General features: G+C 43.8%; 1 protein-coding gene across 1 annotated transcript in view; it reads left to right on the forward strand.

Annotated features, from left to right (window-relative positions):
* MREG (melanoregulin) overlaps positions 1–27,584 on the forward strand; it is a 58,906-nt gene extending 31,322 nt beyond the window's left edge. Inside the window, exons 3-5 of the mRNA XM_047084756.1 lie at positions 23,043–23,133; positions 24,474–24,637; positions 25,965–27,584. Of these exons, the coding sequence (XP_046940712.1) occupies positions 23,043–23,133; positions 24,474–24,637; positions 25,965–26,099 (390 nt within the window). The 3' untranslated portion in view covers positions 26,100–27,584. The remainder of the gene's footprint in view (positions 1–23,042; positions 23,134–24,473; positions 24,638–25,964) is intronic.
* The last annotated feature ends 363 nt before the right edge of the window (positions 27,585–27,947 follow it).

Below are 27,947 nucleotides of genomic sequence, written 5' to 3' on the forward strand. Positions count from 1 at the left end.
TGGTTCCACAGGATTGTGCTGCTTACAGTGCAGGAGTGAGCTGTGTGCATGGTTTTGCAATAAGAGGCAGGCCGCATGGCCCATGAAGAGAAACTGGGTATACACCCTCTTGAAATACTTGTCATGTTTAATTACAAATTAGGTGAGGTAAAGCCATGCCCAAGCTCTTACATCACGTTGTTGTTGTCTTTGTTATTATTCCAAAACTTAACTTGGAGCAAATTTCAATAGACCTGAGTCAAAATTAACCTCGTTCCTTCTTCCGTAAATAATATTTTGCAGTAGGAGGGAGGCCGCCAGCAGGTGGGAAATGTATTTTGGGGCCACAGTGTTGCCATTCTTGGCTGTGGAATCAAATTTTTCAAACCAAGAACCAGAAGATCAGGTGCTCTTGCTGATTAACCAGGCCCAGATACTGAGCAAGTGATGAGGGAGTCGTTTGAAGCACAACCAGAATATTTTTGTTCAGTTTTACAGCTGAACGCACTCCAGTCTGTCTGAGCTGATTTTTCTCTTCTTCTCTTTTTTGTCAGCTTTGGTGAATTTACCAGAAAGTTTTGAAATCAAGTATAAAGTGGTGGTGATAAAAATCCATTGCAGTTGAGGTGTTACTAAACATAGACCATGCTTCATGACTATGACCTCTTACCCATTAGCCCTGGCCCCTTTCCCAACTATTACTTACAGTCTGCGGGTGCTCTCAGGGAGGTAGAAGCAGGAATGGCAACAGCTTGTAAGGAGAGAGAGACCTTCGAACCAAGGAATGCTCGAGCGGGGTTGCCCATGGGTCCTTTCAACCCAACCATGGCAGTCTCCAAAAATTAATTCTAAAATGCCCTCTTCTTATATCATGGATGCTGTGACCTGTCTAAAGGCAGTAAGGTTTCAGGTTTTTTTCTAATGGGAAATGACTAAAGTACATACCTTTAAGCTGTTAAACCCTTTGCTTCTCCAGGCTGAAGTCTGGAGGGGATGGGTAATGTGTCAGGATGAAGTGGACCATAGGAAGTAGGACTAAAATGTCCAGGGGTGAATTTGTTTTTATTTATTTATTTGATATAGCTCAGCATCAACTTTTATTTGTTTATTAAAAAAATTTTTTTTAATTTTTAAATTTACATCCAAGTTGGTTAGCATCTAGTGCAACAATGATGTCAGGAGTAGGTTCCTTAATGTCCCTTACCCATGTAGCCCATCCCCCCTCCCACGACCCCTCCAGTAACCCTCAGTTTGTTCTCCATATTTATGAGTCTCTTCTATTCTGTCCCCCTCCCTGTTTTTATATTATTTTTGCTTCCCTTCCCTTAGGTTCATCTGTTTTGTATCTTAAATTCCTCATATGAGTGAAGTCGTATGATATTTGTCCTTCTCTTACTAATTTTGCTTAGCATAATACCCTCTAGTTCCGTCCACGTAGTTACAAATGGCAAGATTTCATTCTTTTTGATTGCCAAGTAATACTCTGTTGCATACATACACCACCTCTTCTTTATCCATTCATCCATTGATGGACATTTGGGCTCTTCCCATACTTTGGCTATTGTTGATAGTGCTGCTAGAAACATTGGGGTGCATGAGCCCCTTCGAAACAGCATACTTGTATCCCTTGGATAAATACCTAGTAGTGCAATTGCTGGGTCGTAGGGTGGATCTATTTTTAATTTTTTGAGGAACCTCCATACTCTTTTCCAGAGTGGCTGCACCAGATTGCATTCCCACCAGCAATGCAAAAGAGATCCTCTTTCTCCACATCCTCGCAAACATCTGTCGTTGCCTCAGTTGTTAATTTTAGCCATTCTGACAAGTGTGAGGTGGTATCTCATTGTGGTTTTGATTTGTATTTCCCTGATGATGAGTGATGTTGAGCATTTTTTCATGTGTCTGTTGGCCATCTGGATGTCTTCTTTGGAAAAGTGTCTATTCATGTTTTTTGCCCATTTCTTCACTGGATTATTTGCTTTTTTGGGTGTTGAGTTTGATAAGTTCTTTATAGACTTTGGATACTAACCCTTTATCTGATATATCATTTGCAAATATCTTTTCCCATTCTGTCAGTTGCCTTTTAGTTTCGCCGATTATTTCCTTTGCGGTGCAGAAACTTTTTATTTTGATGTGGTCCCAATAGTTCATTTTTGCTTTTGTTTTCCTTGCCTCCGGAGACGTGTTGAGTAAGAAATTGCTGCGGCTGAGGTCAAAGAGGTTTTTGCCTGCTTTTTCCTCTAGGATTTTGATGGCTTCCTGTCTTACGTTTAGGTCTTTCATTCATTTTGAGTTTATTTTTGTGTATGGTGTAAGAAAGTGGTCCAGATTTATTTTTCTGCATGTCGCTGTCCAGTTTTCCCAGCACCACTTGCTGAAGAGACTGTCTTTATTCCATTGGATATTCTTTCTTGCTTTGTCAAAGATTAGTTGGCCATATGTTCGTGGGTCCATTTCTGGGTTCTCTCTTCTGTTTCACTGATCTGAGTGTTTCTATGACAGTACCGTACTGCTTGATGATTACAGCTTTGTAGTACATCTTGAAGTCCGGGATTGTGATGCCTCCAGCTTTGGTTTTGTTTTTCTGGATTACTTTGGCTATTTGGGGTCTTTTGTGGTTCCATACAAATTTTAGGATTGTTTGTTCTAGCTCTGTGAAGAATGCTGGTGTTATTTTGACAGGGATTACTCCAGGGGTGTATTTGTGACCAGCAGAACGGGCAGCCTTCACATGCCAAACCTTCCCTGCCCTCTGGGACCCTCTTTACTTCCAGAGGCCCCTCTAGGATTTTCATGTTACCCTCTGGCTGTGCCCCCTGGGATTAGCTCCCCACCAGGCCAGGCTCTCCCCTGCTGAGTATCCCATTCCTTCTCCCTTTTTTTTTTTCCTCCCTTCTTTCCACCCAGTTAAACATCCGTTTACTCTGTGTAGGCTCAGCTCAGTTAGAAGTTAGTAAGAAGCAGGTGTTAGGAGAAAGCCAGAGGATTTCAGTGGAGAGTGTGAATGATTTGAAAGAGGAACTTGGGAAGCCAACCTCATCACAACTTGTGAAGATGAGGAAGCTCCACTCAGTGCTTTTTTGCGGGGCTTCCAAACACGTCCCTGCACATTGTCACTGTGGTCTGTGGTCTTTCCGGAACTGGGGTTGGAACAGCCTCGCCACGTTGGCAGTGCTGCTCTGCGCCTTGAGATGCAGGATCTCTGGGGTAGGGACAGGAACTGCATGAGGACCCCAGGGATGGAGGCCAAGGCACCAGAGGAGCCAGATGGCTTCATGTCCCAAGGATTTTGTGGGGCCCAGGGGTGAACCCTGGCGTGAGCTGGCAGGCAGCATGGAACACATCTGTGAGTTGCACAAGAATGTTGGGTACCTACCTGGGGGTGCCGGGGTGTCCTTGCTGTCCCATTGGTGTTGGGTAAGGCAGGGACATCTGAGAAACAATCTCCCGTCTAGCTGGCAGATCCTTGGCTGGTGTTGAAACACTAACTGCCCTTCATACCACTCGCTCCACCTGTTCCTCCGCCCTAGTTTTGAAAGGTGTTTTCTTCTCTTGTTCCTCCTGCTTCCGATCCCCTCCGACTCTGTTTCCGGCCACCCAAAGCCTAGAGCAGGTCTATGCAAAACCACTGGGAAGGGAAACAAGCAGACCGCTGGGGGTCTCATCCATCCCTCTATTCCTTTTGCTTGCGGGCTGTGGCTTGTTGTTATGTAAATATGTCAGCTGATCCAGGTGAGGTTCTGGTCCTTGAGAGGAACTGGCTCAGCCCCTGGTGGATCCAGGCTTTTGATGGCTGCGCATCCAGAAACATGTAGCATTTCGTGGAGGCCTCCGTTCTCACCTTAACGTTTCATTTTATTTTTTATCTTTAAATTTTTTTAAAGTTTGCTTATTTATTTCGGGGTAGAGGGGTAGAGAGAAGGGGAGATAGAGAATCCTAAACAGGCTCTGAGCTGTCAGTGCAGAGTCCCACGCAGGCTGGAACTCCTGAACCGTGAGATCATGACCTGAGGCGAAATCAAGAGTCGGACGCTTAACCGACTCAGCCACCTAGGTGCCCGTTCACCTTAACATTTTAATCCATGACATAGTATTTATCTTTTTACCTGTTTTAAAGTGACATTCAGGGAACAGAAAGCACCTTTGGGTACGTAGAAACTAGAAAGAGCACACACCGACGTGTTTTCAGAGCGATGATTTTGTACTGAATTCCTCCCTCCAAGGGTGGATAGCAGTTGACGTTTTTTTAGCCAATCACGGCAAATGTCCCCTTCTTACGAGGACACCAGTTGTACTGGATTAGGGCCCACCCTAATGACCTCATTTTAACTTGATTACCTCTCTAAAGACACGATCTCCAAATAGGGTCACAGTCTGAGGTACTGGGGGTGAGGACTCCAATATAGGAATTTGCAATTCAACCCATAACGGTAGGTATGCCATTGATAGGATTACGAATAGTTGTTTCTTTTGCTGGTCAGATGTAGAGTCTGTGGGCAAGTAGTGAACAAAGGGTCTGCCCTCAGGGGGAGCTCATGTTGTACTGAGGGGAGACTGACAGCAGATACATAAAAAGTAGGTTGTGATGAGCACTCTGAAGAAAGATAAGACAATCTGAGGAGACAGAAAGTGACTCTGGGTGGGGGAGGGGAGGCCTGAGTGTGGTGAGAGAGTGAGCCTCATGGAGAATATTCCAGGCAGAGGGAATGGCAGACTCTAAGGCTCGGAGGCAGGAAGGAGCGTGGTGTGTGCCAGGAACAGCAAGACCCGTGTGGCTGCAGCAGAGGGACACAGGGAAGGGGCTCTGTGGTGTGGCACTGGGAAGCCAGCAAGGGCCAGACCAGGATTGCCCGCTGGGATATGGCAAGGATTTTGAATTTTGTTCTAAGAGGAATGGGGAGCATTTTCTAAACTAAACAAGTAAAAAAATGCTCATTTGCCCTGTGCAAGATTTGTTCTTTTCCTATGGACCTGTTATTCCCAATCTGGGAAGCTCGCATTCCTTGGGAGTCCTAAGCAGGCCTGGCCTTGAACGTTGGGAGAGAATTCTCCACGGGTCTCTTGATTTCTGCACGCGTTGTGACAGGAGGCACTGCCTGCTTTTCGTTCTGGACTGTCTTTTCAAGTTTACATAGTGAACAGCCTGGGAGATGTAGGTAGCCGTCTCTCTGGAGCAAAGGGCAGGCAGGCTTACTGTTCATTATGAAAGATTCAGGGGGCGCTCAGGTCGTGATCTTGCAGTTCGTGAGAGCGAACCCCACGTAGGGCTCTGTGCTGACAGCTCGGAGCCTGGAGCCTGCTTCGGATTCTGTGTCTCCCTCTCTCTCTGCCCCTCCCCCACTCATGCTCTCTCTGTCTATCTCTCTCAAAGATAAAAAAAAAAAACATTAAAAAAATAAAATAAAACAAAATAATTCAGTTTCCCTCAGTTTAGGGTTCCTTTCCTATAAAACAGCCTACTGTGTGTGCATGGATTATTTGACCCCCTTCCCATTCCTGCTTTGGAATTGGAGCTCGGAAGAAACGACCATAAAAAGTGCCGACCCGCTATTGCTGGGTCCTTTGTCTCTTACCAGGAATCTCTTGGGGTTTTTTCTTGCCGTATCTCATGAAACTGTGGCAGGAGAACTTGTTACCTTGTAAGGGAGTCAAATCTCAGATGCCTCGCAGTTTTTGACGCCCTTAGAATAGCTTCTATGTTGGCATCAAGGCTGAGAACTTGACCGTGGGCCAATGCTTTGGTGTCTTGTCTGTGGTTTCTAAACTTCTTAAAATAGAGTTGGAACTCTTCCCCACCCGCCAATGAAACCTACCAGAAAACTGATGAAGTTAAGACCTTTCTGGGTGAAGATTTCCTTACTCAGGCAGCCTCCCCAGCTCCTGCCCAGGCATCTTTGGAAAAGTCACCCCACATAATATCAAAAACACTGTGTTGTGCTACTGCAAAAGCCCTTTAAAACTCAAATCTGGGGGTGCCTGAGTGGCTCAGTTGGTTGAGTGTCCAACCTCGGCTCAGGTCATGATCTCATGGTTCGTGGGTTCGAGCCCTGCATCAGGCTCTGCTCTGACAGCGTGGAGCCTGCTTTGGGATTCTTGCTCTCTCCTCTCTCTCTGACCCTCCCCCACTCGTGCCTTCTCTCTCTCTCAAAATAAATAAATAAACTTAAAAAAAACCCTCAAATCTGATCTCTGGAAGCAATAATACATTAATTCTTATCAGAGACTGATTGCTTTATGTCTTAGCAAAAATTAATTTACGTGTCATTAGTATCATTAAAGGGTCAGCCCAAATTACTTTTTCAAAGGAATGGAACCCAGGACTAACAATTTCGGGATATGGAGGGGGAGGTTGAGAGAGAGGGGCACTACCGTGGTTGGCCCTGGGCATCCGGGCAGGACTGAAAAGTAGCAGAGAGAGTGCTGGAAACTGGAAGTATGGAGAGGGCGGCAGGCGATAAATAAAATCACATTTGAACTGCCCTTCCCGACACTCGCTCTTTTGCCATCCCTCCGTCCTAGTGTGGAAAGGATTTTCCTTCTTTGCTTGGTCTTTACTTGGTTTCCTTGATCCTCACAATCCCTTCCGGGTGCCCCACGAGCTCTGACCAGGCAGAGGGAGAGAGGCACCTTTACTCTCACATGTTTTATACTGGGGTTCTATGTGAGCTATCATTTGGAAAAAAGACTCTCCTGCCGGCACAAATTTGAGAGCTCATCCACTTTACCCTGTCACCCCGGGGGCTTTGGCAACGGTTGTGAAAAAGGAAAGCAGATGTTTATTTCATAGGGCAGGAAGAGGAGGGCGGTGCTACAGAAAGGATTCCTGGGATTCAGGCCCAGCTCTGTCTCCTGACTGAACTGCTCATTTGCTGTGCGACCTTTGGCAGACCACACAACCTCTCTGGGCCTGTTTTTTGTTGTTGTTGTTGTTTTGTTTTGTTTTGTTTTGTTTTTCGTCTATCAGTGGGAGGTATGAAGGACAGGATCTCAAAGTCCCCATATTTAAAGGCCTGTGAACTATGGATCAGTGACTTGGCTTTTAGCCCAAGAAACATTAAGTGTTGCATTCCCCTACTCCTGTGTCTTACAGAGCTAGACTTCATTTATGTCCTTTGAGCAAGATACATGCACTGTGCTTGCAATGGGCTTTGGACTTTTCTTTTTTCTTTTCTTTTCTTTTTTTTTTCTTTCCTTTCCTTTCCTTTCCTTTCTTTTCCTTTCTTTTCCTTTCCTTTCCTTTCTTTTTTTTTTTTAAGTTTATTTATTTTTAGGAGCGGGGAGGCACAGATTAAGAGAAAGAGGGAGAGAGAAAATCCCAAGCAGGCTCCATGCTGCCAGCACAGAGCCCAACGTGGGGCTTGAACCCACGAACCGTGAGATCATGACCTGAGGGGGTTGGACATTTCGGAGAGTAAAACTGGGTGATTTGATTCTCCGTGCCACATTTTTCTCTACATTTCAGGCAAACTGTGGCTCACAGGCCAAATCCAGGTTTTTTTGTTTTGTTTTGCCAAATCCAGGCTTATCAGAACACAAACATGTCCATTTGTTTGCATATTGTCTTTGGCTGCTTTAGTGCTACATTGACCAAGTTGAGTTAGTTGTGGCAGAGGCCTCATGTCTTGTAAACACTAAAACATTTACCCCCTGTCCTGAGATCATGCCAGCTTTGCCATTGGTTTGAGCACCCAGTAGACTTTGCTCAAATGATTATGTAAATTTACTTTTTCTTTTTTTTTTAAGTTTATTTATTTTTGAGAGAGATTGAGAGAGCAGGGGAGAGGGAGAGAGAGGGAGAGAGAGAGAATCCCAACACGGGGCTGGAATTCATGAACCGTGAGATCATGACCTGAGCCAAAGTCAGATGCTTCACTGACTGAGCCACTCAGGCACCCCTGTGTGGATTTAATTTTTCATACATGAAGGGCACACAACCAACTCCTTTGAGGAAGACTTCCTGTGACATCCCCGACCCTGCCCTGCTTTGTGATACTTTGCAAGAGATCCTCTTTAGAAACGGAAGGACTCTTCTAGCCTTTTCATTTATGGGTGCAAGACATTTTTCATTTACCGATGATTTTCTTTTCCTTTTGAAAATGACTATACAATGACCTGTCTGTAAGATTAGTCACAATTTAAAAAAATACACTGTAATTTCCAAACACATTGAATGTGTAGTAGATTAATGGCACACTGCCGTTTTCCCTTCCCATGCTGGGATTTCCACTGCACAGGAGTTGTGTCAGGGGCTTTGCTGCCTGCCATGTTGATGACGAACCAAGCAGATATTGAGAAGGCAAGGTCTTGACAACTGGAAATGGCTGCCGAGTTGAGGATTCACGAGGCAGCTTCCTAATTGGCTTGGCACAGGGTCATCCCTGTGTCTGTAATAGCCAGGAAAGACTGGGATAATTATAAACAAAAGTGTTAGCCAGTTTGTTTCCAGGCAATTACAGGACTGCTTCTGCCTGAGCCATTATTTTGCCTTCAGGCTGTGGCATCACATCACGTGTGAGGCTTTGTCAGAGTAGCCCCCAAACACTTGAGTTGGGGAGCCAGCCCTGGAGACAAAGCTGAGGTATAAGAAGAGGGCAGTGAATGCTGAATGGGAGGCTGGAATTGTAAGGAAAAAAGTTGTGTAAGGCTTGGACTGGAATAACAATTCCTAGGTGTTGCTGGGGCTGTGTTGTCACTGACAGGTGACAAAGGGAGTAGGCATCTTTTTCCTCTTGTGGAAGGGTCGGTAGGACTCGGGTTGTGTTCATGGGGCTGTAATATACTGGAGACCTGCTTGGTGTGATTAGGGCAGTAGTTTAGTTTGCAGTTCCAGGTCTTAAAAAGGATATCAAGAACTTAGAGGTCTAGAGTATACAATGAACATATGGAGAAATTAGAACTTCCGAGTCAAGTGATGGGGGAGGGGTGGGGTGAGCAAATCATAGATTGTCAAATCAGAGTCACGTGGATCATAGATCTTATCCAGCCAGTATCAAGGTTTGCTAATACTTTCAAAGACGTAAGCAATCCAGAGGTTCAGATGAAGCAGAGAGCATTCTGGTTCATTGAGAAGGTCACGCCAGGATGCCCTTCCCCCACAGGACATGCACCTCTGACTCAGTACTAGATGTGTGTAAATGAGGTTCACTGGGTTACCTCACATAGTGGAAAGCATTTAAGTTGCGAAAGGGCTCCATTTTATACCCCTTCATTATTTTGTAGCTTATGGCTCCAGGGAGCAATACCCCAAAGATGTTGGGTGTCTTGAGTCTAAGAAATGCTTTGGCCAGAGATATACTGCTAAGGGCATTCTATAGATACAGTTTCTTCCTCCTAGCAGATATCATACCTCTAGTTACCAGGAAATTTGGTTGATAAAGAAATTAGGGACACCTGCCAGGGTCCCTAGTCCTCTTTTCTTTTTTGGGGGGGCATACCTCTCCTCCAGAACACACACACACACGCACACACACACACACCCAAATGAGTGAACGGATCACTGGCCACCTGCTTTAAACCCTTCCTTCTGCGGGGGGCGGTGGGGGGTGGGGCGAAGATGGAAAGGACTGATAAGTTTCAGTGCCAGGGAGAACTAAAACCCTTCCTTCTGGGGGTGGTGAAGATGGAAAGGACTGGTAAGTTTCAGTGCCAGGGAGAGATAAACAAGCTGACAGCTTTCAAATAAATAAAGAACAATTATTAGTAGGGTCCCTTGTGATAAGGTATGCAGGAAGAATAATTACAAAAAGTTACCCCTACAATAAGAAACGTTTGGGTTAAAAAAATAATGAGAAACATTTGGATTTGCTTTTGCTTTTTAAAAAAGAATTATAACTTCCTGATTTCTCTCTTCCCTTCCTTTCTCTTCTTTGTGTTTCTACCTGGCTCCTCTGACTGCCTGCCACCCCCAGGTAATCTCAACTCTGCTGGGGCTTCTTTGTCAACACACCTGCCCTTGTCCTCACTCTGTTCCCCTGCTTTCTGTCTCCCTCCTCCTCTTGAAAGCTGGCAGAGATCCTGCAACCCAGAGTCAATGCCCCACGGGAGCAAGTGTTTTCAGCTAAGTATCACAACACGCACATACACACAGGAGCTTACAAATTTATCCACAGGATTTTCAATTTGACAGCATTCATTTGAAGTCATATGAGTTGTGTAGGGTCTGTCAGTTGTCATCCAGAACATAGTAAATACTTCTCTAAATAAATTCAAATGAGAATAGTACCCATAACTAGACTTTTTCATTTGGGGAGGTAAGTAGAATTAGGTGGGGTTAACAAAGGAAACTGTAAAAATAGTCTTCCTTAGGTATTTTAAAGTCTCTGTTCTGATTATAAAAGAAGTATGTAACCATTGTGGAAAATTTGGAAAACATAGGAGAAAAAAATCACCTATACATAATTCTACCCCGAGATAAATATTAGTATACTATTTTATTGCATTTTTCTTCTTTTTTTTGAGACAACAATGTATGTGTGTGTGTGTGTGTGTGTGTGTGTGTGTATATATATACACACACACACACTATATGTATATATATATATATATATATATACATACATACATATATTTATACAACACACATATATGTGCATGTATATACAAATGTACAATATACATACATTATGTATATAATTGTCTTGAAAATATATATTATAATAAATAAATATTCTGCCTTAACACTGATGACTCATGTATCTTAGGTCTTTTGTCTTCACCTTTTTGCATTTCCAGTTAGTGCTTTCACGGACATTATTTGCATTGATATTTTTTGTATTTGAGATTATTTCCTCAGGACAGACTCTTGTAACTGCAATTCTTAGATTAAATATTTTACCCCTTTTTATATATATTGAAACATATTGCCAAATAGTTGTCACTGTTTGTGAAAAAAATAAAATGACACCAATTTTATAACTTTCAATTAAAAAAACCTTTTTTTTAATGTTTATTTATTTTTGAGAGAGAGAGACAGAGAGCGAGCAGGGGAGGGGCAGAGAGAGAGAGGGAGACACAGAATCCGAAGCAAGTTCCAGGCTGTGAACTGTCAGCGCAGAGCCCGATGCAGGGCTGGAACTCATGAACCGCGAGATCATGACCTGAGCCGAGGTTGGAAGCGCAACCTGAGCCTCCCAGGTGCCCCTGTAACTCTCAATTTAATGAAAGAGCCCCTTTCTTCGCACCCTTCCCAGCCTTGGACATTCTCGTTTTATGTTTAATAGATAATTTAGCTAGACAACAGCAGCAACACCAAACTCATTATTGTACTGAGAATTCTTAAAGTGCAGGTGTTATTCCCCAATTGATCCTTCTGTGAATTCTCTCTTGATGACTCTTTGTTCACTAGTGTGATTTTTCTTCTTATGTTAACCTCTAGCTATTATTTGTATCAAACACTTCCCCAGCATGTTGCTTACGTCTGTGTTATTATTTTCTTTCCTTGCTGTGTAAAAGTTTTGGGGTCTTATTTAGTCAAATGATATACTTTTCTGTTGTCTTGGAGGTACTTAAGAAGTAATAGGACATTTGTGTAGGTGTAGGTATCAGTTAACTGAGATTGTGGGTGGAAAGCACTTTGTTAAACTGAAAGACACGCTAGCAATAAAAGGAACAGACTAGCCACTCGATTCGGACCAGCCGCTCTCAGAGTGCTTACTAGCCATGCGGGGCAGCTGGCTGCCGAATTGGACAGCACAGGGCTGGATGCTGAAGGTAGCTGGATCGCGCGTGTCTTCTAGACTCTGGATGCAGACAACCCATCCTTAAATCTAACCTTGCCTCCGTACTTGGAAGACGCAGCCTTCCTCAAGGGTACACTGCTTAACGTCATTGAATGATTTAGTTATTTCTGCCTTGCCAGAAATTTAAGTCCTCCTTTCCTCTCCATGAACAGGAATTTAGACTTATTATTCTTTGCTTTTGGTGACGGCAACTAATGGTCCCCCCCCTGCGGTGATGAGAGCAGCAGAACCCTGAGCTGGTTCCAGCTAGTTGATTAGGAATAACAATGTCACATGCAAACTCCTTGCTCTGATTCTTCCCACCTGCAGCATCAGCCAAATCACATCCGGAGTTTGGCCCTTCTCCTAACTCTGAAGCCGGAAGTGGGCTGGAACCCCCCAAATTAGACAAAACTGACTTGCAATCTCATTGCTCAGAAGTCCAGTTCGTTTCATGGCTTTGCTGGCAGACTTTGGCAGCAGGAGCTGTGAGCCAGCCTTTGGCTTAATCTGGTTAAAACCAGATAAAGAATTAGGTCAGGGGCCTCTGGCTGCAAAGCAGTCTGATTCCAGAACTCCAGTGGAGCTGTGGCATAAAAATAAACAGGGAGAGTTGGAAAGGCATTGCTTGGCATTTATGTGTGACTTGTTCTAGGTCAAAATTCTAGTTTTAGTTCTGGGTCAAAACACATGAGCATTGTAGTTGGACAGCGTTAGCAACCAGGGTAAGGATGTCCCTTTCCGAGGTGCTCCAAGCAGTAACTCCAGGATGGGTGTTAGGGGTTTGAGACTCTGAGTAGTATATAGAGTCAGGCTGCCCAAACTGCCAGACCTTAGAAAAGGTTTGCTTTACTATCTTTTAAGTATCACAGCATCTGGGGTATGGCCTCAGTGGTCAGCCCAGCAGGCTGGTCCTAGACTGGGGGTATTGTGAACCCCACTGAGGCCCACCTTTCCCTGGGATTCAGAAGAAGGGCAAGTAGATAGCTCTGGAAGGTCAGTAGGGAGGAGAGCTAGATGCAAATCTGTAACAAACCAAGAGTTTTGTTCTTATGTCACTAAAGAGGCGGGTCTGATCAAACGTGGAGAGAGATAATAGCACGGGACCCTGACCTCCCCAGCTGAAAAGGCTCATTTCTGTAGACTCTAGGTACAAACAGACCTTTCCTGGAGTGAGTGCTCCAGACTGTTGAGATGTCCAGGCTGTAGCGATAAAGCCAGCCACTGTTGGGAGCAGTTGGAGGCCCCTCCAGGCCCTGGAGCCCCCAAGGCCCTAAGTGCCAGGTCCCTGCCCCCTCCTTGGCCACCACTCCTTACTACCCCATCCTCCAAGGTTCATCTCATCTGTTGTCTATCCTCTATTATGCTGAGTTTCTCTGCTCTGTCATTTGATCCTGTGCCATTTGGGCCGAGGTGGAGGCAGAGGGCTAATGAGCGGCCTGGATGTCTAGGAACAGTGAAATACAATCCTATCTTTCTCACTTACACACGATATCTGGCGGGTGGAGAAAATAGGCTTTTATAGTCCTGAAAGAGGATGCCCCTCCTGGGTGGGTGGCCTTGACACGGTCCAGAACCAGCTGTGTTTAAAGGAAGCTCCTCTGTATAATCGACCGTGGCCTCCCTTCCTGCCCAGGTCTCCTGAGCCTGACCCTTGCCCTGGGATCTGGTCGCATGATCATTCCTCTGGCTGCAGGCCATCGAGGAGTGTGTCGACAAGGGGTAGACTGAGACAGAGGAGGCGGCCTCTGTGTATCCTGGACTTGGGCGGCCATGCCGAAAGCCATGTTTGGAATGGAAGTCTCTGCATGTTATGTTCCATTTCTTTCTTTGTGTCCCAGTTGCCATACTGGTGACCGGAAAGGACAATGTAGCTGGCTAAACTTGGGCCTAATTGAGTGGCAGCATAGGATACCAGGAGGAGCATGGGTTATAGAGTCAGACAGACTTGAGTTTAAATGTTAGGTTCTCCTCCTAAGAGCTGTGGGATCTCAACTGAGTTACTTAAACTCCCAGAGCCTCTCTGAACATGTGGCTAGAAAGGGCCCCATAAAACTGTCCCTGGACTTGATGATGACAGAACAACACCTGGAGAGTCCCTGGGAGGGAGCCTGACATCAGGGCAGCCTCAACAGCTGTTATCATGTAAAGAGACATACGTGAAAACAACTTTTCAAATATCAAATGCTTGATCAGGCACAGAATGGAAGAGGTGACTGGATTATTTTGTTTAATTCCACCTTTCTCGAATTTATCATTTCCCGAAAATAGGGAAATCGACATATCTTGGTTATATAATCCAGCCTTGTCCACAAAAGGCATGGATGAGAACCCAAGTGACTTTTTCTGATAAGATTTAGTGTCGGTTTCTAGATTAAAATAGGCACTGAGTCACTGGCAGAATTTAGTTTGGATGTGACTTGTCATATTTGTTTGAATTCAGAAGCCCCATGGGGCACTGCTGTGTACAGAAAATTGTGTAAGATAGGGATGAATCCAGGTTCCTGTACCCAAGGACCCTACAATCTGGTAGCAAAGGGGACATTGCAAATACCTTTATACCAATGTCTATACCATAAATATATCTACAACAGTTTTCATAAAGGGGCTGAGCAATTTCAAAAGATAAAACAATTACTTTCGATTGGTTAGAAAGGCAAAGGCTTCTGAAGGTGGTGATATTGGAGCCAAACCTTGAAGAGTAAATAGGATTTAGATGGCTTAGTGAGCAGGTGAGTGAACGTGGTCAAAGGCACACAGGTCCAAAGTGTGCTCAAGAATAGACTGGTGGTCCCGTGTGGCAGGGGCTCACACGTGTGGCAGGATGTGGCCAAAGGAGACTGGATAGTCAGAGCATGGCGAGCCTGATCTGAATTGCAGCTTTATTCAGTAAGAGGTGGGGCACCACCAAAGCTTTTGAGCAGAGCGCTTGAAGACAGCTGGTTGGGAGACATTAGCTTCTGGAAGCAGAGGGACCAGTGAGTTTGCAGCTATGCAGGCCAGTTAAGGCTGACGCGGTGGGGATCGTGTGGCAGAGGGCAAATCAGCAGGAGCGGAAGACTGGTTTGGATTGGGAGGGCTGGCCTGAAGGGGAGCGGGCAGCAGAGAACCAGGCTTGGCGCATGGGAGGGAGGGCGCTGCCTCGGGGAGGCTGGCAGGGAGTCTCGTGGGTTCTGTAGACAGACAGCCCGAGGAGGGGCCAGGAGAGACTTGAAGCTGAGGCTTGGGGTCAGGAAAAAGTAGGAGACTGGGAGTAACCTACAGAGCTGAGGCGCTGGGGGAAATCATCCGGGCAGATGGAGATGAGAAGAAGACCCAAGACAGAGCCTTGGTGCAGAATGGCAAGGGAGGAAGAGGCAAAGGGAGAAGAGGAGGCTGCCAAGGAAAGGGAGGGGGGCGGGGGGGGGGAGGGACATCAGCTGGGGGTGCACTCTAGAGGCAGCAGACCCCAAATCTCGGACCTGCTGCTGCAGACTCCAGGGAGATACCAGACCTCTGATAATATCAGGATGGAGGCTGGTGGATGAGTCCATGCCTCCTGCACTGAGCGGGCACTTCTCAGAGGTGCGTTCCTTCTTCCCTTTCTCCGGAGAGGCATGTTACAAGGGGATGGCCATCAGGAATCCATGCTTTAGGTAGGGCGAAGGCCACGGGAGGGGACAAGAGCCACCCCTGACTGGTCACTAGTGAGATGAGAAGGTGGGGAAAACACCTTAGCGCTTTCTGTGGGTAATGGATCTGACGGGGGCCGACTGCCCGGGGCTGGTGAGTGGGTGGGGGATAAGGAAGTGACAACAGCAAGTGGAAGCTCCCCGGGCTGAGCCATCTGGCAGTGAGGGAGGGGCCCGGGGAATGGGATGGAGTTTGAGGAAGCCAGCGGGGTACAGGGGCTGCTTGCGTCAGTGACCCAGCTGTCCTTTTAAGAAGAGTGAGCCAGTTCCTTCTAAAATCCTTTTTCCTGGATGTGGCACATGAGGCCAAGCTTCTGGGTGTCTGTTTAAAGCTGCCTGCTGGTTAACTCTGGGAGGAGGAAGCCCGTCACATGAGTGCGTGGAACCAGCCGTCTGTCATGTGAGCTCTGGGGAGGACGTGGCTGGGATTCTGAATCAGGCATCCTTGTAACCCTGCAAGTGTGGCAGAAGAGGGCTGCATGCTCTCCAGGGACTTTTCCAAGGAAGGGGGGATAATGTGGCTGGCTTCCTTTCAGACTGAGAGGTGGGGCAGCAAGGGAGAGGAGCAGGGGAAGTACCTCTGGTCAGTCTGAGAAACTTAGGGTTTTCCTCAGTCTTGGAGCCTGAGCATAGTTTCAGAAAAGTATGGGGAGTTTCATGGCTCTCTGTTGCAGACAGACACCGTTCAGGCCAAAATATTGACCTTTTCTCCTTGGTCCTCAGAATCTCAAACCTTTGCAACTTGGGCTACCCCTCACCACTCGCCTCCATGCGCCTTGAAGGGGACGATTTTGTCTTTGTCTCCCTCCTCAGAGAGGACATGGGAACGGGGGGGACAGGAGGGAGTGTGGGGAAGAAAGGGTGGGGGAAAGTGGGAGGGGGTTGAGCTCCTTTCCGCTTGTTCTCCGGACAGGAGACAGAACTGAAGTCCCCAAAGGAAGGACCAGAGCATTAAGTCCCAGGAAGCCAACCCTTGGAAAAGATGTTCTTGGGTTTGGTAGCCTTCTTGGCTAGAACCTGGGAAAACTTTGTCTGTAGAAAAGTTCTCTCCCAAGACTTCGATTGTGTTTTCTTGGTTCCTCCTCAGGCACAGCTGCTGTGGCTTCAGGTTGGTTTCTTCTCTTATCAGCTGTTCTTTTGTTCTCTTCCTCTACTTCCTTCGCTCCCTTCCCACCTGGCCACCCAGCCCTCCCTTCCTGTTTTAGAGGGTAATGTGGACAGTGGCTAAGTGCATTGGCCCCACAGCCACAAGCCAGGATGTGAAGTCCCAGGTTTCACTTACTAGTATGCACTCGGGCAAGTTACCTCAGTTTCCTCATTCTTGAGATGTATAATAATATGCATTGCCCAGAGTAACACATGTTATGAGAATTACCTGAGTAAACCATGTAAAGAGCTTAGAGTAATGCCTGGAAAGGAGTAAGTGCTCTATAAACATTCTATCTATCTACTTATCTATCTATCTATCTATCTATCTATCTCTGTTTTTTTATAAATGCCTTCAAATCCTTTTGGATTTTGTCAGTTGATATAGGAAAAAATATTACACCAAAAGAGCCTATAGAAATTCTATTTCTAGAAATTTAAAATTATATACAGTTGGCCCAGGGACAACATGAGTTTGAATTGCACAGGTCCACTTATCTAAGGGATTTTTTCAATAAATGCAGTGCAGTACTGTAAATGTATTTTCTTCTATTTTAATGATATTTTCTTTTCTCTGGCTTACTTTGTTATAAGAATACACTACATAATACATATAACATGCCAAGTTTGTGGTAATCGATGGTTTATCTTATCAGTAAGGCTTCTAGTCAGTAGGAAGCTATTAGTAGGTCAGTTTTGGGGGAATCAAAGTGATACATGGATTTTTGACTGCTGAGGAGGTTGGCACTCCTAATCCCTGAGCTGTTCAAGTGTCACCGGTGGTCTATTTCTTATAGAAAGTATCCCTTAGAGGTCCCATGATGAAGGGCTCATTATCTTACAAAGACTTCATTCTGAATAGAAAGTTTCTTCTTACTTTGATCTTCCTTCTTGGGGCTTCTACCTGTTGGTCTTAGTCCTGCATTTTGAGTGTATATAGAGAAAAGAAAAGGAATCTTTCTACCTTACAGCAACTGCTTAAGCTTGAAGGATGCTATCACATACTCCCAAAGCCCCCTAGTTTGCAGATCCGTCAGCCAGGTCACCACGACTTGGTTTCCAAGCACCTCACCTCATCTCATCTTGGTTACTCTCCTGGCTGTGCCGCCGTTTGACAAAATGCCTCTTTGGGCATTTCCCCAGTAGTTCTGTGCAGAGGACAGAGATTATCACTTCTTTTTGATCAGTATTTGGATTAATGCAATACAGCATTACAAAATATTGTAAATGTTTAAGGGCCCATTTTCAGTAAAACAAATATATATATACCTGTTGTAATTTTGTGTTTGTCTATACCAGATGGTCAAAAAGTCAAGTTAGAGAATGATCTGGAAGGAAAGAGAGAGAGAGAGAGAGAGAGAGAGATGGAGAAACTAAATTACTCATTGTCTATAGCAGACAGTACAAAGAAAGTTTAAAGTTTATACATGAGAAATTGAAAATGTAAGCCTAATATTTGGAGTTATGGAGGTAGCTACCAGAGTAGGAGATGAAGAGGAGGAGTAGGAAGAGGAAGGAGAACAAGAAGGGGGAGGGGAAGGAGGAGGAAGAAGTGGTTACTGAGGAATAGACAAGAAACAGGATGGGAAAGAAAACTTTTAGTTTTCATTTTAGACCATTATGTCCTCTTTGAGTTTTTGTTGCTTTCTTTCTTTTTTTTTTTAATGCTTATTTATTTTTGAGAGAGAGATAGAGCATGGGTAGGGGAGGGGCAGAGAGAAAGGGAGACACAGATTCAGAAGCAGGCTCCGGGCTCTCAGCTGGCAGCACAGAGCCTGATGCAGGGCTTGAACTCACGAACCGCGAGATCATGACCTGAGCCAAAGTCAGACGCTTAACTGACTGAGCCACCAAGGTGCCCCTCTTTGAGTTTTTACTTCTATGTGATTCTATTCTTTTTATAACTAAATATAAGCTGGAGTGCTTGAATGGCTCAGTCAGTTGAGTGTCTGACTTTTGATCTCAGCTCAGGTCATGATCTCATGGTTCATGGGATCCAGCCCTTACATTGGGCTCTGTGCTGACAGCGTGGAGCCTGCTTGGGATTCTCCCTCTCCCCCTCTCTCTGCCTCTCTCCCATTCACATATGCTCTCGCTTCTCTCTCTCTTTCTCAAAATAAATAAATAAACATTAAAAAAATAAGTTGATACTTTTGAAATTGTGCCTGAGTTTAAGATGACTTAAAATATATGTAGCCTCTTATTAGAGTACATTTCTCTACATGTATAAATCACCTTTTTTTTAGAAAGAAATGTGAAATACTTTTAAACTGTCCCATTCGTCCACAACCTCACAGTAATATGGTACGGATGAGAATGAACAGTTTTTGTTTCGTGCATGAGGAAATGGCCCTGAGAGCTTCTGTCAGAACTCAAGGTCAGGCCGAGCTCATGGGAGTGAAATCTGGAGGTGTGCTGGCTGTTGATGGCTGCAGGAGACTGACCTTTGTTCTGCCTCAGGCTTCTTATCTGGCTCGAATCTGATGGGCCAACAACCAGAGAGGAGAGACTCATCAAGAATCTGCTTTGAGCACCTTCAGTTACTCGCTTCAGTCACATGTCTTTCACTTGGACTTGGCTCCCAAGTGTCTTATGAAATCCATTCTGTGCTATTTCTCTTATTACGCCTTTGCTAATTTACTTAAAGTTTCTGACCACCGACGAGCACAACATATTACATCCGATTTTATGAGAAGACAAACAAAAGATTATTTTAGAAAATAAGACTTCAACTTTGATGTCTAGTGGATTTGAATTTCAGCTCACTTGTGAAGAAGATTTAATTGATCTTTGTTAATTTTGAGTTATTTATCTGAAAACACATTGTGACGAGTTAAAATTGTAGACGGACACCATGAGACTTGCTTATCTCTAGAACCAGGGAGTTGGTGAGTTTTTTTAGTTGTGAGGAAGATTTTGTGTATCACCATTTGTAGCATTTAGATTTAGATTCTGTATTTTGGAGTCATATTTTTTTTTTCAAGTTTGTTTATTTTGAGAGAGAGAGAGATTGTGAGTGGGGCAGGGACAGAGTGAGAGGGAGAGAGAGAATCCCAAGCAGGCAGGCTCTGAGCTGCCATCAGGGAGCCCCAAGCGGGGCTCAATCTCATGAATTTCGAGATAATGAATTGAGCTGAAATCAAGAGTCAGATGCTTAACAGACTGAGCCACCCAGGCGCCCCTGGGTTCATATGTTAAAGACAAATTCAAATTCGTCTCATCATTTATTTTATCAAAAGCCAATTCTTAGATAAAACCCTACCCATGCTTCTACTGGTTTTAGAACTTTAAATTTTGCACAGAACTTCCAGATACTTTCGTATGTGATTATCCATGACTCTTCTGTCAAAAGAAGGCAGTAATAATACATATATATGAAATGCAGGGTTTTATTCCATTAATCTTCACCTTCACCTCCATTCACAAGCATCTACCATGTGCAAGTCAGTTGATGCATTGTGCGTGGATCTGTCCTTAGCAGATATTTCAATGTCACAGTGTTGCTTCTCCATCAAACACTTATCAGAGTAACAGACGCTGAAACAGAATGAATTCGTGTGACATTAAGTGTTGGCATTTAGGAATAGCAAAATAGTTGACAGATGGACAGCAAGAAGAGAAAAGTTAAAAAAAAAAAAAGTCTGCGGGCGCCTGGGTGGCTCAGTCGGTTAAGCGTCCGACTTCAGCTCAGGTCATGACCTCCGTCTGTGAGTTCGAGCCCCGCGTCGGGCTCTGTGCTGACAGCTCAGAGCCTGGAGCCTGCTTCGGATTCCGTGTCTCCCTCTCTCTCTGCCCCTCCCCTGCTCATGCTCTGTCTCTGTCTCAAAAATAAATAAAAATATTAAACAAAAAAGTCTGAAGCTTGGATGACCCCGTGATGCTGGGTCTCTGAAAACAAAGATCTGGCCACATCGAGTTGAGGAAACAAGTTCTAAGGCATCAGCCTAGGATGAGAAAACGCCTCTGAGACCTTGAATCATAAGTTAATGAAGCCACCTAGTGGTCTGATTCATAATTTGAGGTCTGAGGATCCTCATCATGTAGGGTCTCGCCAGTCAAGTGTGACTGAGAATCTCATCACTTTCCATTGAAGGAGGGTCCGTTTCCTTGAGAATCAGTGCGACGCTGCTCTGTGTAATAGTTTATTTATTTACGGTCTTCTTTCCATCAAAAAGGACCTAAACAACTCACATGAAAAGACAGTGAGAGAGCACAGACCAGAAAATGAGGGATAAAAACCAAAACATGAATAAAGACATAAAGAGTAGCTCGAAATTTCGGTCATTCAAAAATGCATATGAAATTCTATCAATTTTCCACGAAAGGACTCTGTATTTTCACCTATTGGAGACTGATGAGTTATAAAATTCACAATGTCCAGAATGATGCAACAGTTTTCAGGAAAAGTAAAGCTGTACCTGCTGCTAAGAGCAGAGAAATTTTACTTCTGGAGGTCCTCACAAATGAGATACCGTACAGTAAAATGTGTGTATCCTCGATCCTCATAAAAGAAGTCATCCTGAGTCCTGGAGGATTGTTTCTTAATTGTGATTTGGAGGAGAATGGGCACCAAACTCCACCTTTAGGGCTTGCATTTAACACATTGGATCCTCAGAATAAGCCTATGAGGTAGGTAGCATTATTATCCTTCTATGCATACCAGGCCATTAGACGTGGTTTTGAATTTGCCCAAAGTCGGGCTGTTAATAAATAATGGAGCTGGGACCCAAACTTGGGCAGTATGGCTCCAGCACCCATGTTCTTTTCCAAGATGCTATATACTGAATGGCCACTTTGGTACATTGAGGCCCATCTAATGAAAATGACAATACTTGAGTCCCCCCCCCCAATTTATACACTCTACTCTGTAGGGATTATGTACATCATGGGATTTAACATGATGCTAAAGGTGAGGTGAGGGTTTCATATTTCTGAGATGACCCAGTTAACCTTGCTTTCTTCCAGGGTGACAGACTTTATCCCTGACCCCAGTTGCCACAGAGTCTTGCCCACATATGTACATACACTCCTTCAGTCAAAAAAAAAAAAAAAATAGAAGGGGGCCAGGAAAAAGTACTCAAATTCACCCCTTACTGTTTCCAGTAGGGGATAGCTGAAATCCTATGCCCTTTTGTTGGCATATCCCTAGCTACAAGATCTAAGATGCAGTCATCACAAAACACTCTTTATTTTGCTGGCTTTTCGTTTTCAAAGTGGTATCTATAAATATTTGGGAATGGCAGCTAAATCAATTTATCTTAACCAGTCAAGAAAGTTGATTAGCAATGAGCAAGGCCAGCCTTGAAGGGAACGTGATAGGGAAATAGTGGCATCATTGAAATGTGCAGTTAGACGAGTCAGAATATCACATACTTGAGTCTTAAACTGAACATTAAGAATGATGTTCTTTTAAGCTGTGGTTAGAATAGCTGTGTGGTTAATGTTTTTGCTAAAAGGAAAAGGTATACGCTATAAGATGACTGTTCTGTATCGATAAGGCTCCTTAAAAATAAATTTCCATGATATTTAAAAGAGACACTTAGCTTAATAAAGATTCTAATACTCCTGAAAGATTCAAGTTCTGTTTTGGGACCAACATGCTGGCCCACTGCCCATAAGATGGGAGTTTTCAGAATGAGAGCTTTTTAATCATTCTGCTGAATGCTTGAAAGATCCACCCTGTCATGGAATGTAAGGGAAAGAGAGCAATGCTGAGATATGGTGAAAAAAACATTGGCTGTCAATCAAGATGCTTGGGATTCCCGGGTCTACTTTATTCTGATAATAAAGGAAGAAATAAATTCTTTGTATGTGTCATTTTTCTCATGAACTGTGGAGTCAGACCTGGATTCAAGTACCAACTCGTGGGCCTTAGTTTGTTCATGTACAAAATGGCTCTAGTCATACAGAGATTTTATTGGGTGCTCACTGTGTGCAGACATTGTGCTTTTACATACCTTTAATCTTATACGTCTTGAATGAAATCATCACTATTGTTATCCCCACTTTACAGGCAAGATCACTGCAATGGAGAGACCAGGCAATGTGAAGAATTTAATTAGGATCATTTATGTATACAGTATGTCATATCACCCACTACAGCACATTCCCCAGAATTGGTAGCTGACGGATTCCTCTTGACTCTCTTCTCACCCGTGTCCTTTTCTCCTTTTAGAACGGTTTTGAAGGAGCACCTTTCTCCTTTTAGAAAGGGTGGCTCAGTCCGTTAAGCGTCCGATTCTTGGTTTTGGTTCAGGTCATGATCTCTCGGTTTGTGAGTTCGAGCCCCGTGTGGGGCTCCATGCTGTCAGCCTGCTTGGGATTCTCTCTCTCTGCCCCTCCCCTTATTGCTTTCTCTGTCTCTCTCTCTCAAAATAAGTAAATACACTTAAAAAATTAAAGAAAAATAAGAAAGGTTTTGATGCTTAGTGAAGAGGAGAGCCACACATGTCTCTAGCATATGTTTGGGAATTAGATAGCAGTGTAGGCCAAAGGGTAAAAATAAAACTGAATTTTTATTTTCCTACAGGAGTGGCAAAAACTCAACTATGATATCTACACCCTGCGACAGATTCGAAGGGAAGTGAGGAATAGGTGGAAACGCATTTTAGAAGATTTAGGTGAGTCCGGAAGTGATTATGACATGATACAAATAACTAGTGGTGATCATTCCTCTTCCCTTTCTTCTGCATGGTTTTTATAAAAGTCATATTGATAACTGGCTGGTTAAAGCTACTGTGTACTAATTGTTTTCCCCATCCTATCCGCCTCGTATCCTCAAGCATAAACATCTGATGTTCCTGTTACACCAACTGATGTCCTGAGGACATAGTTTGTCATGCGTTATGCCATCTGTCCTCAGAATGGAGTATCATAGGACAGGGCAGTCATGTGGGCACTACCACTGAATGTTTTTGGCATTAGATTAGGATCATGATTAGATTAGATTGTGTCATTGAATTAGAAGTCATTGTATGTTTTTGGCATTAGATTATGACTACGATTAGATTAGATTATGTCATTGAATTAGATGAGCGTGGTTGGGCGATTAGTAGTAGCTTTGTAAGACGAGGCAGGTGGGAAGAAATATTGTTTGCAGGAGAGACAGCAAAACTCAGTGTAGACTTATAGAAGGACTAAAAGGTAGAAAATCTTCAGAGTTCAGATAAACACCTGTGGCATCAGAGCAGATGTTGGGTATTGATTTTGTTAATTCTGCCAGGGTCATGATCCTGTAAACAAGTATCTCTCTCTGCCTCCCCTCCCCCCAAAATAAATAAACTTTAAAAAAATAAAAGTGAATTTATCAGTTTTGAAGTCCCTAATCCTTCTGCCTTGAAAGACACCATGACACTCACTTTGGTGTCATAACTTTTCAAGCATGGTGTACCCAGTTGCTTACTCTATTGCTTTATTGGGATATAGTGGGATGGGCTGGACCTCTAGCCCTCTTAATTGACTCAATATTATTGGGAGTTAATTGTCTCCTTTTTAGTTACTCCAGGAGGGTATAAATTGCTGAGTCTTTCATATTTTGGGTGAGTAATTTTAACCAGGCAACCCTATTGCCCCGGGGAAGGGAATCAGGACTTGGGGAAGAGAAGGCCTGGAGGTGGGGACCACTTTGTAGCTCCCAAACTGTGAAGGCAGGTAGGTGCAGAGCAGGGACTGGGAGGGAGGATTTCAATCACAAAATAATAATTAAAAAAAAGGCAGCAAGCAAACTGAGGCTTACCTCTGAGGCAAAAGCTAAGGAAGAAAATTAAACAAGAAGAAATCTCAAATGAGCTTTAATTAAAGACCCCGCTGATCATACTGACCTGGAAAGTAGCACATGGAGAGGTGCCTTGGCTTCCGCTGTGTGTTTGGAACCCACATTTGGGTGCCTTCTTAATCTCCTGCAGGACCACCGTGTCCTGTGACTGTTTTTACACGAGGGATAAATTTTTTTTCCCCACAGGCTTTCAAAAGGAAGCAGACTCTTTGTTGTCAGTGACAAAACTCAGCACCATCAGTGATTCCAAAAACACAAGGAAAGCTCGGGAGATATTGTTAAGATTGGCTGAGGAAACCAATATTTTTCCAGCAAGTTGGGAGCTCTCGGAGAGATATCTCTTTGTTGTGGTAAGTGGATATATATATATATATATATATATATATATATATAAGTTTATATATTTTGAGAGAGAGAATGTGAGCAGGGAAGGGGCAGAGAGAGAGGCAGAGAGAAAGAATCTTAAGCAGGGGTTCAACTGTCAGCACGGAGCCTGACTTGGGGCTCCATCCTAGGAACTGAACCTTGAGATCATGACCTGAGCCAAAATGAAGAGTCGGACACTCAATCAAGTGAGCCACCCAGGCATCCCAAGTGGATGTGATTAAAAAAAAAAAAAAAAAAAAAAAAATTAATGTTTATTTTTGAGAGAGATAGAGTGTGAGTGGGGAAGGGGCAGAGAGAGAGAGGGAGACACAGAATCCGAAACAGGCTCCAGGCTCTGAGCTGTCAGCACAGAACCCGACGCGGGGCTCGAACTCGGGAAGGGTGAGATCATGTCTTTGGCTGAAGTCGGACGCTTAACCAACTTAGCTGCCCAGGCGCCCCAAGTGGGTGTGATTTTTTTATGTGTATTTTTTAATTTTAATTTTATTTTTATGCATTTTATGTTGTTTTATTTTATTTTTTATTTTTATTTTGTTATTTTATGTGTTTTTCCAAATTTTTTATTCCAGCACTGCAGGCAATACCCAGTTTGAGCTGGCAGATGAGGCTGGCATGTCGTGAATGGGTTTCCAGGGTCTAGCTACATCAGAACCACAGGAAGGGCTTTACACGTGCAGATTTCTGGATTGCACTCAGACGTATTAAGGCTCGGTTGTGGCTCAAGAATCTGTACTTTCTAGGGGCACCTGGGTGGCTCAGTCAGTTGAGCGTCTGACTTTGGCTCAGGTCGTGATCTCATGGTTTGTGGGTTTGGTCCCCAGGTTGGGCTCTGTGCTGACCGCTCAGAGTCTGGAGCCGGCTTCCAACTCTGTGTGTGTGTGTGTCTCTCTCTCTGCCTCTACCCTGCTCAGGTTCTGTCTCTGTCTCTCTAAAATGAGTAAACGTTAAAAAATTAAAAAAAAAAAAAAAAGAATCTGTACTTTCCAGCTAATTCTGCTACGTAGTCAGCTTTTTGAATCACTTGTAGGTCAAAGAGATTCAAGAAACGTTGTTTACATAACCTAAGATTAACAAAGGGTTTGAAAGGGCGCTAAGAATGTAGAGTGTTTCTTGAATAATGTAAGCAAAGGGTGAAGGGATATCTCTAAATTTGTTGAGAAAAATTTAAGATGTGTTTTGCTTGCCCATGATTATTTCTAGGCTGGATGTATGGTCGTGTTTAGATTGTTTTCCCATTGACGTGCCTTCGTTCCCATCTTGACAACATTTGTATTTTTAAATCTTTGGCAGGACCGTCTTATTGCTCTTGATGCAGCAGAAGAGTTCTTTAAAATTGCCAGTCGAACTTATCCCAAGAAACCTGGGGTCCCAAACCTGGCAGATGGCCAGAAAGAACTGCACTACCTTCCATTTCCAAGTCCCTAAAGGAGAGGCTGGGAGGCAGAGCTGGGATTCCCCCACGGGGACACAACAGCCAGCCCAAGTGGGACAAATGCATACAGGAGACTGTAAGCACGTGGAGGGCCAGTTAAGTGAAAAATGATTCTAAATCCTATAAAAAACTAGGGGTTTGGACATCTGGTCTTCATGAGGATGCCACTGTAGGAAAAGTTCAGGTTGCATTGAAACAGCCTGGTGATCTTGCATCAGGGAGTTAGGGTGATATTTCCTCATGGGGGATTGGATTTCAAGAGCCCATTGTCCCCATTTGGGTTTTGGTTGTACAATAAACTCTTGTCACTAAGCCTATTGGGGGAATGGGGTGCTCTAGTTAGGAAAACAATAAGATTGATAGAGCTATTGTTGAGCCCAAATATGGACTACTGAATTTTAAATAATTATTATATAATATAGGCTAATGCCAAAATAACGCCAGGCATTATGCGACCTTTCTTGGATTTGGAAGATCCTCCAGGACCTTGGAGGTGTCAGAGGCATCATTTTGAATATGAGTTATGTATTCAGAGGTTTAGATACGGTAGATGATGGGAATATCTAAGAGTGCTGCTCAGAAGGGAGTTCCAAATAGATCGATCCCAGGCAGAGCTTCCTTCAGCTCTGTCTTCAGTTGTGGGACACACGTCTTAAATTCTAAATATTAGCAATACCTGGTTACCTCATTTTTACATACTATCCATTTCTAGACCCCAGGCCCTTGATATTTCTTCTGGAATAGCATCTGTACACTGGAATGTTTGACCTCCACTTCCTTCTCTTCTCTTTAATCTGTTTCTGGCGTCTTGGCTGAGAGTTGTACCTGCCCAGTGACCTTTAGCACAGACTTGTGTCTCTGCGTCTGCAGGCAATATTGCATGGAAGAAGGTCATTGCTGTACTTTCTTCCATTCAGAAGAGGATTTCCAAGATGGAGCAGTGCTGAATTACAGCTTGCTTCTAGCCACAGACTGAGAAGTCCAGCCTCAAAAGTTACTTGCCACTTAAGCAAGGAGGTTGCCAGGAAATCATGGTTCATGTTATTGAAGACTTTCAGAACCTGTAGGATTTACCCATAGATTGCTGAGAACAATGGCGATATTTTTACTTTTACAGACTTTGCTCTTCTAACTTCAGGTGAAAAGGAACTTGAATTAGTCTGTCCAGGGGATCATGACTTGAAAACTTTCTGATTAGCTCTTTCGGTAGTGCACACAATGTTTGAAGTATCTGTTAGAGGAGACACACGTTCTCCATTTATTAATGCATTGTAGTCCAGATTGACTGACATGTTTCAGGAAGATTCTTTCTAGTTTAGCAAGTAAGCTAAAAGTTTTATTTTTTATATTTAATGCTTAATCTCTCTCTTGTGTTGTTTAAAATTAGCCTGCAGATAATTTCCCTCACTTCTGTAGGCTCTCGCGAGATAAACATATAAACAGTGAAATAAACAAATAAAAACAAAAATGAACAAAAATCTTTGAAAATTGTATTGTTTTCATTTCTGTCCTCATGATTTGTGTTTTGCCCTTCTGCCTTTTTTGATGAGATGTTTGCATCTATGAAGAATAAATTGTCATTGCCCTTCTGCACAATGCAGTGCCCTTCTGCAAATAAATTGTCATCATTGTCTTTGTTTTTGGTAATGAATGAGTAAGGATGAGAATGTACCTATGATTATAAAAAACATGGAGTTATCCAGGAAATTTTCCTTGGAAGGAATTAAAAAGTTTTTCCGTTTACTTTTCAGTTGGATGTGTGTTATAGTTCCAAGAAATAAGGAACAGATAATTCTTTCCATAATCCCTTTAAATTAAAGGGTAAAGAAACTGATAGACAA

Source organism: Lynx rufus, unplaced genomic scaffold (genome assembly GCF_022079265.1).
Source record: "Lynx rufus isolate CCGP_SWC_20201006 ecotype Redwood Valley unplaced genomic scaffold, mLynRuf1.p SCAF_2, whole genome shotgun sequence".
In the NCBI taxonomy this organism is placed as follows: Eukaryota; Metazoa; Chordata; class Mammalia; order Carnivora; family Felidae; genus Lynx; species Lynx rufus.